The sequence below is a fragment of the Austrofundulus limnaeus genome, unplaced genomic scaffold (assembly GCF_001266775.1).
Source record: "Austrofundulus limnaeus strain Quisiro unplaced genomic scaffold, Austrofundulus_limnaeus-1.0 Scaffold97, whole genome shotgun sequence".
Classification (NCBI taxonomy): domain Eukaryota; kingdom Metazoa; phylum Chordata; class Actinopteri; order Cyprinodontiformes; family Rivulidae; genus Austrofundulus; species Austrofundulus limnaeus.
This window is the reverse complement of record NW_013952499.1, coordinates 870,525-881,445: the sequence shown is the minus strand read 5'-3', so window position 1 is coordinate 881,445 and position 10,921 is coordinate 870,525. Positions and strand designations below refer to the sequence as shown.

General features: G+C 37.8%; 2 protein-coding genes across 3 annotated transcripts in view; both read right to left on the bottom strand.

The window, feature by feature from the left end:
- LOC106520764 (vang-like protein 2) overlaps nt 1-6,102 on the bottom strand; it is a gene marked incomplete in the record, with an annotated part of 24,160 nt that extends 18,058 nt beyond the window's left edge. The window contains 1 exon segment of the mRNA XM_014013016.1: nt 5,974-6,102.
- Nucleotides 6,103-6,222: 120 nt separating this feature from the next.
- Nucleotides 6,223-10,921, bottom strand: part of ncstn (nicastrin) — a 12,833-nt gene continuing 8,134 nt past the window's right edge. For both annotated transcript variants that reach the window (XM_014013006.1, XM_014013007.1), the window contains exons 13-17: nt 10,370-10,468; nt 10,195-10,282; nt 9,918-10,081; nt 9,621-9,833; nt 6,223-7,308 (exon numbers count right to left, since the gene is read on the bottom strand). In XM_014013006.1, coding sequence (XP_013868460.1) covers nt 7,186-7,308; nt 9,621-9,833; nt 9,918-10,081; nt 10,195-10,282; nt 10,370-10,468 — 687 coding nt within the window. In that variant the 3' untranslated portion in view covers nt 6,223-7,185. The remainder of the gene's footprint in view (nt 7,309-9,620; nt 9,834-9,917; nt 10,082-10,194; nt 10,283-10,369; nt 10,469-10,921) is intronic.

Genomic DNA, 10,921 nt, shown 5'->3' with positions numbered 1-10,921 from the left:
GGGTCCTCCGGAGGACCCGGCCTGTCGTTTTGGACACAGCGCATGTCCACAGTGTGGGAACACTTTTCAATGGAAAACAACGATGCTGAAACTGCATCTTGCAAAATCTGCAAACTGGATGTTTTTTGTGGTGGGAACAGCACGGCYCGCTTTCATACTACCAACCTTGTCACTTGGAAAGAAATAAAGGAATAAAGCTATCGGATCGGTATCGGAAATACTAAGCATTGAAAAAATCCAACTGTATCGGGAGCCAAAAAATCTGGATCAGGACATCCCTAGCACGTTAAACAGAAAATCCATCAGATGGTTTGGTTTTAGCGCTCTCAATCCATAACAAACTCAAAAATAACAGAAACTGGTTTGAAATAACAAAACAAAGATTCAAGATGTCTTTAAGTTAGGTGCTTGTGGACCATCCTTGACCCCGATTCTTTAGAATTTGTCGACTCGTGTGTTTTTCCGTAAGTGAGAAAATGACACAGCAATTGATCTAAAGAGGTGTGGTCCGTTGGTGAGAAGGGATAAGGTTTCCTATTCATCCGTCTGGCCTAGTTGAAGACTCGRAATATTAAATCCTTTCTCGGAGTCTAACGTTGATCTGAACACAATCCTGTCGCTGCACGTCACTGTTCGTCTCTTCACTCACTCCTGCTTTTATTCTTGTATCCCTAACTAAACAGAATTGTGATTAACATGTTACCTCCAACAGAACAACATCCAGAGGTGTGTGTGTGTGGTCTGAGATTAAACAGTGACCCACGTTGGGTTTTCCAGGCCTGTCGGTGACGCGACCGAGCAGCTTCATGGCTCGCAACAAAGAGGCGGCGGCGTCATTTAATACCTGTACGCACCATAAACCCAGAGGAAAAAAACCACAAAAAAACTACCGTCTCTTTTCTGAACACAGTCCGAAGACGACACCGCTTCCACCCAGAGTTATCACTTTTCACCACCAACCCAAACCTGCTCTTTAGGTCCTATTTTACCACAGCATCACCTTCTACATTACCAGTAAAATACTGTCAGCAGGATGTTAGCTTGTTTTACAGTACACGTCCTGTAATTAGTTTAACGTTTGTGTTTCTGCACTGGCCGCTGAGCCCCGAATCTAATACACTATTATTACTGAATTATCACAGGAAACAGCTGCTCTAATTTAAGCAAAATGCCTAAAGGTAAACTACAAAAAAATAAATACTAGACTCCAAAACTAAAGGATGGAAATTTTAAAAATACATTTTAACCATCCTGCTTCTATTTAACAAACAATTTCTCATTCATTTTGCATTACTATGATTTTTTTTTTTTGCATTTATAACTAAAATATCTTTTTATCTTTAGGTTTCTGTTGAATATAATGATATTTTAAGCCATCTGAAAAGTATCTGAGTAGCAAAAACCTCAATTAAAACAACAAAAATTTCAATAAAATCCAACTTCTGCTGCAGTTTTATGGCTTTAAAAAAAAAAAAAGCAGATGGACTTTTTATTTTTTTACCCCCAGCGGCCAAAAGAAAGATCAAGCTGTCATCAAACATTTCGAGCAGTTGGCTGCAGGACGGCAGCTGTCAGGGAGGGGCAGCGAGTCGGGACATCTCTGAAAATGACCAGCTCCGCTCGGCAGCCAACTGTGAAAACAAGCATCGCACACCCAGAATCCCAACAGGGGAAGAGGCTCGCCGGCGTATCAGGGCCACACACACACACACACACAAACACACACACACATTACTGATCACCACCCACGCTCGTCTGCAGCATCAGGAAAACCAGCAGAAAAGCAGACAACTGCTGCTGTCAGCTTTAACACACTGAGAGTTGACTAACAGGTGTGCGACCGTATGTGTGTGTGTGCAAATCTCACACTGCATGTTTGAATCAACACAGACATCCACGGATTCAAATAAGCACCTTTTAGATTCGTTTTAAACAAACAAACAAGAAACAAGTCACTTGACCGATTTATTTAGCACATAATCAATAAATGAACTGTTTCTTGGCTTGCTTAGCAAAACAAAACAACAACAACAAATCTATGGTTATAAATTGCCACAAAACTCCTCATTTGAAAAATTAAAACCTGTGAGCTGTGCCAAATAAAACATAATTTATATTTATCAAGAAAAAACTAAATTCATGATAAAAGACATTAACTGTTTTCTTAACGGTAGAAACTGACATTAAAAACTTCCTAACTTTTCTTTAAATGCGTAGAAGGATGGTTCATTTATCGCTTTAAAGACTTAAGCTATATACAGATATTTCATTTGTCACCTGTTTCTAATTTGTGCCTTTTAAGCATTTTATTCCTTTATTTTCGGTATGTATATTTTAACAAATTTTTCTACCAAATTTTGACCGGTAACAGATGCTAATGCAGACGTGTAGCCACTATAACTGCTCTGTCGAGGATCAAACAAATAAATATTACTATTTTTTTAGTGAAAAGCCAAACCTACAAAGTTCCTGGGAAAATAAGAAATAGCAAAACTGTGTAGACTAAGATTATTAAGGTTAAATGACATTTTATAACAGTTTAACATTTAGCCACAACCAGAATATATTCCTGGGATCACATGTGGTTCTGGTCACTTTGTACCCAAACTATCACACCCCAGTGGTTCTGGTCACTTATAGCTCAGATGTTTGACCCATGAGAAAAAATCTAAAAGACAAAAAATGTAACAGCGAATATTTGGGTACAAATTGGTAACATGGGTACTACATGGGGGTACAAAGTGACCTAGAGTTCACATTAGGGCWGCCACAAACGATTATTTTATTAATCGATTAATCACAGATTATTTATTCGATTAGTCGACTAATCAGATCATACGTTAATTGAATATAAAACATACAGCTTATCACGTCAGAATGCAGCTGCTATTGTATAACCATGGTTAGATTTTAGCTATATGCTAACTAAAAAGAATTGCTGTTGAAGGCAAGTTCTGCTCTGCAGATATTACACARGTTTCTCTTTCATTTTCTTAAAATGATCCCACACTTTTGAGCTCCGTTGCTGGGTAGCCATGATACCAGAGCCTGTCTGTATAATGTCTTGTGACGTCCACGGCCTACCCCAGTTACCACTACTGTGCATGTGTGTCAAGGACAGAAAGGCAGATGTGGCAGTGGAAGGTGTCAAAGCAGTTTGGAGAGAAAAACAAAGTAAAGAACAACAAAAAAAGAAAACGATTAATCGATTATTAAATTAGTCATCGATTATTTTAATAATCGATTAGTCGTCGATTAATCGATTAATTGTGGCAGCCCTAGTTCAACATGCATGACGGTTCTGATTTTTTCCCAATGCCATAACTTTATCTAGATGCGTTTTGGTCTAAAAATACTGACACTGTTGTGTATCTATGTAACAATATGTAGTAAAAGACCAGTTTCAAAAACATGTACAGCAAACAATTTGCTTATAATAACAAAAGATGCTAATCTATTTTAAAACAAGCAAAAATAAATGAATTGYTGATTTAATTCTTAACTTTGGTCTCTATATTTTGGTCCACATGAAGTCAGAGGATTAAATATCACTCCGTTAAGATGTTTTGTTGCTTTTTTGTTGTGTTTTATAAGCTTTGAATGAACTGATCCTTTAACTTAAACTATTAAATTGGACCATATGAACAGTATTAAGTATACAGGATAATATTCTCAATCATTAATCAGGTTTCCTTGTTAAAACCTGATTAATGATTGAGAATATTATCCTCTTTATAATAAATACTGTTCATATGGTCCAATTTAATAGTTTAAGACAGTGGTTCTTAACCTGGGTTCGAACGAACCCTAGGGGTTCGATGAGCCGGTCTCAGGGGTTCGGTGGAGCCTCTGCTGTGGAGGTAAAGACACATTTGTGTCAAGTCATGATGACATGCCCCGCTTGGTCATCAGTTGCTGCAGAGGATCACGTGAGATTTCTTGGCCAATCAGTGCTGGCCCCAAAAAAGTATTTTGTGGAGTCAAAATGACAAAAAGCAAATTAACTTTAAAATAAACAAAAAAATCATTTAAAAATGTTAAAATCTTCAAAAAATCCCAGTTTAGTTTTTTTTAGTAAAATAGTAAAAATATTTTTGGGGGGCTGAAATTTTTTTGGGGGGCAAATTATTTTTTGGGGGCCAGAATAAAGTCATACACTGCAAAAACTGTCCATCTTACCAAGTTTTAAAATCTTATATCCAGCCAAGAAGTCTTTTTGATCTTGTTTTCAGACTGATTTACTAAACAAGAACTGATTGTGTAAGAATAATAATCTTGTTTTCAGAATGTGTAAGATTATTTGTCTTGTTAGTCTGAAAATTTGACTCAAGTTAAGTCAAAAATTTCTGCTAATGGAGTAAGAAAATTTTACTTGGTAAGATTCTTGAAATACTTGATTTGACTCAATTTTTTCTTATTTCAAGAATCTTACCAAGTAAAATTTTCTTACTCCACTGGCAGAAATTTTTGACTTGAGTCAAATTTTCAGACTAACAAGACAAATAATCTTACACATTCTGAAAACAAGATTATTATTCTTATAATCAGTTCTTGTTTAGTAAATCAGTCTCAAAACAAGATCAAAAAGACTTCTTGGCTGATATAAGATTTTAAAACTTGGTAAGATGGACATTTTTTGCAGTATACTGTAATTTGTTGTGAGTTCATGCACTGTGTTGGTTTTGTTCTTTGAGCAGGGTGATGTTCATGCACTGCTCATTTTATACACCAGTAAAAAAAAAAAAAACCAACATATACCTATGTCTTGAATTTGGGAGAAAAAAATCATTATTTATCACTAAAAAGGGTTCAGTGAATGCGCATACGAAACTGGTGGGTTCGGTACCTCAAACAAGGTTAAGAACCACTGGTTTAAGTTAAAGGTTCAGTTCATTCAAAGCTTATAAAACACAACAAAAAAAGCAACAAAACATCTTGTTTTAAAATAGTTTTACATCTACAAAGTGACAAGTTACATGGATTTAAGATTGCTGTTTGGACAGAACTTATTTCTATACATTTATCTTAAACAAACAGATATTTCTGTCACAGTTTAATGTGTAAAGTTATGTTGTTTCCTTTATAATAACATAATATTCTGTTAATATCCTGTTTTATCAGTGAAATGTGCTGGCTAAAGACAGTTTATTCTCTTTGTAGTGGTTCTTACTCATAACTATAATATCTTGCAGTTTTTCCTGAAAGCAAACTTTAGTTTCTGTATGAAATAAGGAGCTTTATAAAGCCAGGAGGTACAGTATCTGAAAGGCTCATTGACGCTGAGGTAATGTGGGCCTGTTTGTGCTGCAGCACCATTATTATCCTGTGCCAGTTTGAATTTCAGACATCAAAAAAAAAGGAGGTAGAAAAAGAGAAAAGGTGTGCAAGGACTAACATGTGGACATCAATAATTCAGCAGCATGTCACGCACAAAGGAGGTGAACTCACAGTGAGGAGCAGCTTTTAACACAAACTGTTGTGTTACCTAAAAGAAGGGAGGGTGGTGTTGAAAGGCAGGACAATAGGAGACCCTTTAGGGCCTCCTATGTTGGCGTCCTGAAACCAAATGGTAAATGTTCGGTTCCGTTTTGGTTCCAGACTCAAATGAATGGACGCAGAGAAAATTCAAACCCGTCGGCCTTATTTAAAAAAAAAAAAAAACCGGACGAGCTCCTTTTTTATTTCTTACCTTCTGGTCACAAAATTCGACCCGAAGCTTCTACTTAATCGTTACAAGAAGCTACGAGGCCTCCGCGAAAGCAACAATAGCCCCCCGATAAGGGTCTGAAACTTCCCTGTGGTTAAAAAAAAAATGGAAGAAAGAAAAGAAAGAGGCGACCATCGCGACTATTGTTCGGAGAAACCGGAGCTCATCATCGCCATAACTGCTCCACTCCTCGGTTCCCTCCGCGCACACACACATCTCCCACGTCTCATAACATTTAACACATTAAAAATAACAAAAATACTTACTTATTCCAGTTCGTCCATTCAGGTATTTTCTCACTTTCCACTTTCTCTCCACTCAGCCGTAGCTCCAGAAGCCCCGCCCCCAGCGCAGGATTGGCCCCGCCCCTGGTTCCACCCCGGGTGAGACGGACAGCCCGGGAACGAGCAGCGGTTCTGTTTAGCGTTTACATTTAGCGTTTAAAGCTAAAATGAAGGCTAAATAATCAAAAATCTATTTTAACAGTTTGTATGAATTTCATTTCAGACATTTGAAAAAAAAAAAGAAGCAAAATTTATTTATTTATTCCATCAATGCATCACATCTTTGATTTTATAGACACCCAACAAATTTTAAATCTTGTGTGTGGTTATAATTTACAAAATAAATCCTTACGTTGCGGAAAAAAAAGAAAGAAAGAACTAAACAGAGTGCACAGGCAGAGTACCAGCACTTTTTCAGTGTTAAAACTCCAAATTTCCACACGTTCGTGACTGATTTAAACGTTTGTTAGCCACACCAAAATTTTAGACTTTATTTTTGCCTTTCAAATACACAAACAAGTGAAACGGCAACGTCTCAACACTTTCATCCACAAATAGTGAGTGCTGGGATTAATTTTCTAATGCCTTTTCTGCACTTAAAACGTGTCAAAATTTAAAATTTCCAATTGTTGCCTAAATTTTAAACTTTACAAATTTGATCATTGGCTCAGAAAGTGGTTTCTTATTATTAGAAATGATCATTAATTTAACTAATTTTACACAGAAGACAGTTACAGTATTGCACATACCATTGCAATCCCCATACAAACACACACACACACACTTGTAATTGCTCACACACACTCGTTCAGAATCGCACGCACACTCAAAACAATGTCCGATGTTTAGTGCGCATCCCATGACACAGTAAACAAAACATTCTTTGACAAATAAAAAGGGAAAACAAAATCCTAAAACAAAGTAAGATCTTGTCTACTGACAGGGCCCACTGGTGCCTGACCAGTGCTTTTGTTTGACCCTGATGAGTCCGGATCCATCCAGTCCACTCCAGTCGTCCCGTCACGCCTCACCTGAGTGAGTCCACGAACACGGAGTCGGTTTTTTTTTTTTTTTTTTTAAAGGAAACTCTGTGGGTGTACCTTCACGTGCTGTTTAAAAGGAAACTCTCCATGTTTGGGATAGAAGTGGTAGTAGCAGTGATTGTTGTAGTGGTGGTGTCGGGCCTGAGATGGATCAGTAGGTGGCGCTGGCGGGTTCCCTCCCCGAGCTGAAGAGCATGTCTGCCTTTGAGCTGACGAAGTACGTCAGGAGGAAGGACGATAGCAACACGCCGATACCCACACCGAGCGTCAACATCTGAAGACAGAACAATTTTAAAAAAAGGAAAACTTTTATTCAACGTTTTGCTTTTACAAATATACTGATCAGACTCTACAAAGAGATTTATTCAGATTAGCTTGACACAAGTATGTGCAGGATTCCAGAACCACTGTTGTTGCAACAACAGCTAAAGATCATATCAAACTAATCAGCTTTCTGTTATGTTGACATGACAAATGAAGCTGTTTTGTTTTTTCCAAGTTGGTTCGACATGCATATTTCAGTTTTCTACCAAATATATTGATTTTAAACAGTGGTGGACAAAGATAACTGAAAATTAAGCTTTGCTAACTCTGCTGCTAACTAAAAATATATATTTCTTAATGCATTAGCAGAAGCTAACACTAACAGCTAACCGCTAAGATGACTGTCAGCAGAGGTTTATAGTAACTAAGTACATTTACTTTGTTACAGTACTTAAGTATTTTTTTGAGGATTTGTAATTTTACCAAGTATTATTTTTTAAATAGCTACTTTTACTTAGATGTTTCTGCTCTAAAAAAGAAGTGTTGAATTTACTCGACAAAGTCATGTCAGCTGGCCCCACTAAGCCTAGTTGAGTAAACTGAGCAAAGAAAATACATATATTGCTCAATTTACTCAACCTGGTTCAGCAAATTCAACAATTTATTTCTTAGAGAGTGTGTAAAAGTACTTTTACTTTTCTAATTTTTGTGAACAGTTTTATGACTTTTACTTCAGTAGTTTTCTCATCAGTGAAATTTATTTTTACCAAAGTCATTTTCTGTTCATGTAATTTTACTTTGTTATTTTTTTCAAGTACGTTATAGGCCTCTGACTGTCAGTATGACACACGACTTCATCTCCTTGTAGCTGAAGACTGGTGGGACAAACCTGTTGATGCTAGTTTGTTAATTAGCTTTTAACAGACTATGTTGGCAAAACCAAATTTAGTGGAAGCTAATCGGTCTGCTAATAGTTTGTGAAAAAGCTAACCCACTGAACAAAAGATTATCCCTGCTATTAGCTGTTAGCGGATTAGCGGAACCATGCCCACCACTGATTTCAAACATTATGTCTTTTGACACTGGTAAAAAGAAAAAATACTTAATATGAACTGACAACGGATACAAAATGAAAAAGGAAAAACCTGATTGAAAATATTTAACCACGACTGTTGGCTCCTTCAAACACTAAAAGTGACGCCAAGAGCAAAACAAAAACAAACAAAAAAAAAAAACAAAGAGTTTCTCAATAGGCTGGGAATATTTTTTGAATAAAGTCCACATAAAAAAAATCTCCTGCCAAAAGCAACAAGCTGAAATGTGGTGATCAAACAGCAATCCTTTTATAACTGAASCTAAACTCAGAACCGTCTGAAATGTCTGATGTTCTGTCTCACGTTATACACAGGCCATACTGTGGAGTCAGAATAAGAGAAAAAGGGTCAAACCGAAAAAAATAAAAATACTTTAAACCAACAGCCGCTTCAGACTCATTAAAATTCTACACAGCAGCTTTAAACGGTGAGATAACAGGGATGAAAGGCCCTGATTTATTGCAGCACAATGCACAGATGAACGTGCAGAGACTTGACGCGTGTTCAACAAAACACGATACGTCTCTGTCAGAGTTTGGTTTGGTAGCTCGCTGTTATGAAAGTTGCTCCTTGACAACCAAGACTTCAATTAAAAGATTTAAAAGGACATGAAAACTACTGAATTAGTTTTCAGCGTGAATCTGAGCTTCTACTTTAAGWGTCAGCAGAGTRTGCACGGTGCTGTTTGTTRGTCGAGCTGTTTTCTTTACATCTTTTTCCTCAACAAACTCTGAATATTTGTCTGTAAATAAGTGTTGAAGTTATCATAACAGGACTGTCTTTAATGAAATGTTTGATTTGTGTATTAATTTGCAGGGATAAACACGATGCTAATCATTTTAGCTTTTGTATGGCATTTTTAGTGTTCCATAAGTTAGCGTCTGTGCTAATTGTTGGTCAGCAGCTTGTGATTAACAGGGTTTTGTGCCATAGGTTCTTGGACACTCTTTTTAATTTTTTTTTTTTTACACACACATCAGTGTTTTTCTTATATTAAAAGAGTCTATTTATTATTTCTGTTCCTGCATTTAAGTTTCGCAATGTATCAACTTTGCCCGCTGATGTTTATTCCCAAATCTGATAATCGTAGATCCTTCATACGTTTTCTAATCCCATCACARCCCCCTGAATCAGATGTGAATTTAACCACAAGGTGCCTGATGATTTCCACCCCTGGTGTCAATGAATAATCATCTATCAGGACGATGCAGGATGTGAACAAATTTACCTCCAGGTCGTGACTGGCCACCAGGAAGATGCGCCCTCTGATCTTCTTCCACCTGGACTCGGTCCACGTGGAGTAATTTTTGGAGGTGTAATCGTTGATTTCAAAGGCCGGGGAGAGGGCTTTGGACACGCGAACGGTGGAGCGCACGCAGAAACCCTGTCGCTCCGTGCTGTTGGGAGGCGCTGCTCCCTGAACCCAGATGTAGTCRTAGATCTGAAAGAAGAGCCGAGAGGTGACGAAATGCTTCGCTTGTTCTTTTTTTTTTTTTTTACTGGGTGAATCTGCTGTAAATCTTACGTGTTTGCTCTCCTGGTCGTCTTTACCCTCCCTCTGGTTTTTGCAGTTTTCCTGAGTGACGTTGACGGTGCTGCCAGTCAGGTTGGACAACAAGTACCGGACGAGGATAGTCGGCTCGCTCATCATATCAGTCACACCGACGTAGAAGCTTGTGCTTTGGTCGCCTGACAGAAATAAAATACCAAACTAACACTTCCACACCAGGCAGTAATTGCCTCTATTTAATAAATAAATGTAATCAATTTCTCTGYAAGATGAAGACAAAAAGGGAACTTACTGAGTTGTTTTGCGTGCTCAGAGGCRGTGAACTGCTGGAACCAGGAGTTATTGGACCTAACAAGAAAACTGTACAGCATCCGGCTCACCTGAGACCAAACACAGATACTTAGTTCAGCTCAAGGTCACGGACACATCGTATATAAACTCAGTGATGCATATAAAACCCATCCTACCAGCAGATCGTCTGCCTGAATGCTACGTGACTCGGTTTCGCTTCCTCCAGCTTGTACAAACAGTGTTTGAGCCACAATGGTCGCCACCTTAGTCAGAGCCTAAAAAAACACAAAGAAAGAAGGCAAAAAAACAGTTTTTAGAGCTGCTGCTGCTTGACCAGACTGGTTTAAAACGGCTCAAGATGAAATAAATATAATAGAAGAGCTTAGATGCTGCAGACAGAAGTTGTTTTTTTAAGGGTGTCAATGATTTATTGCTTATGTTCATCTTTTTACTCATTTTGAAACGATGAAATGAATTCTCATCCTTTAAATCTTAATACAAGAGGCCACTAAATCAGTAATTCTACACATTTACTTTGTTTTTCTTCTTTCTTTAGAGTTAGAGCTTCTGTACGGACATTCAGTCACCAGAGAGCGTTGACAGAGAGGAGAAGGTAGAAATGACTCAGGACCTCAGTTTAGCTTGTTTGTCGCGCTAGCACTGAGCTAATACATATAAGGCAATATAGGCTGTGTCCAAAACGACAGGCCGGGTCCTCCGGAGGACCC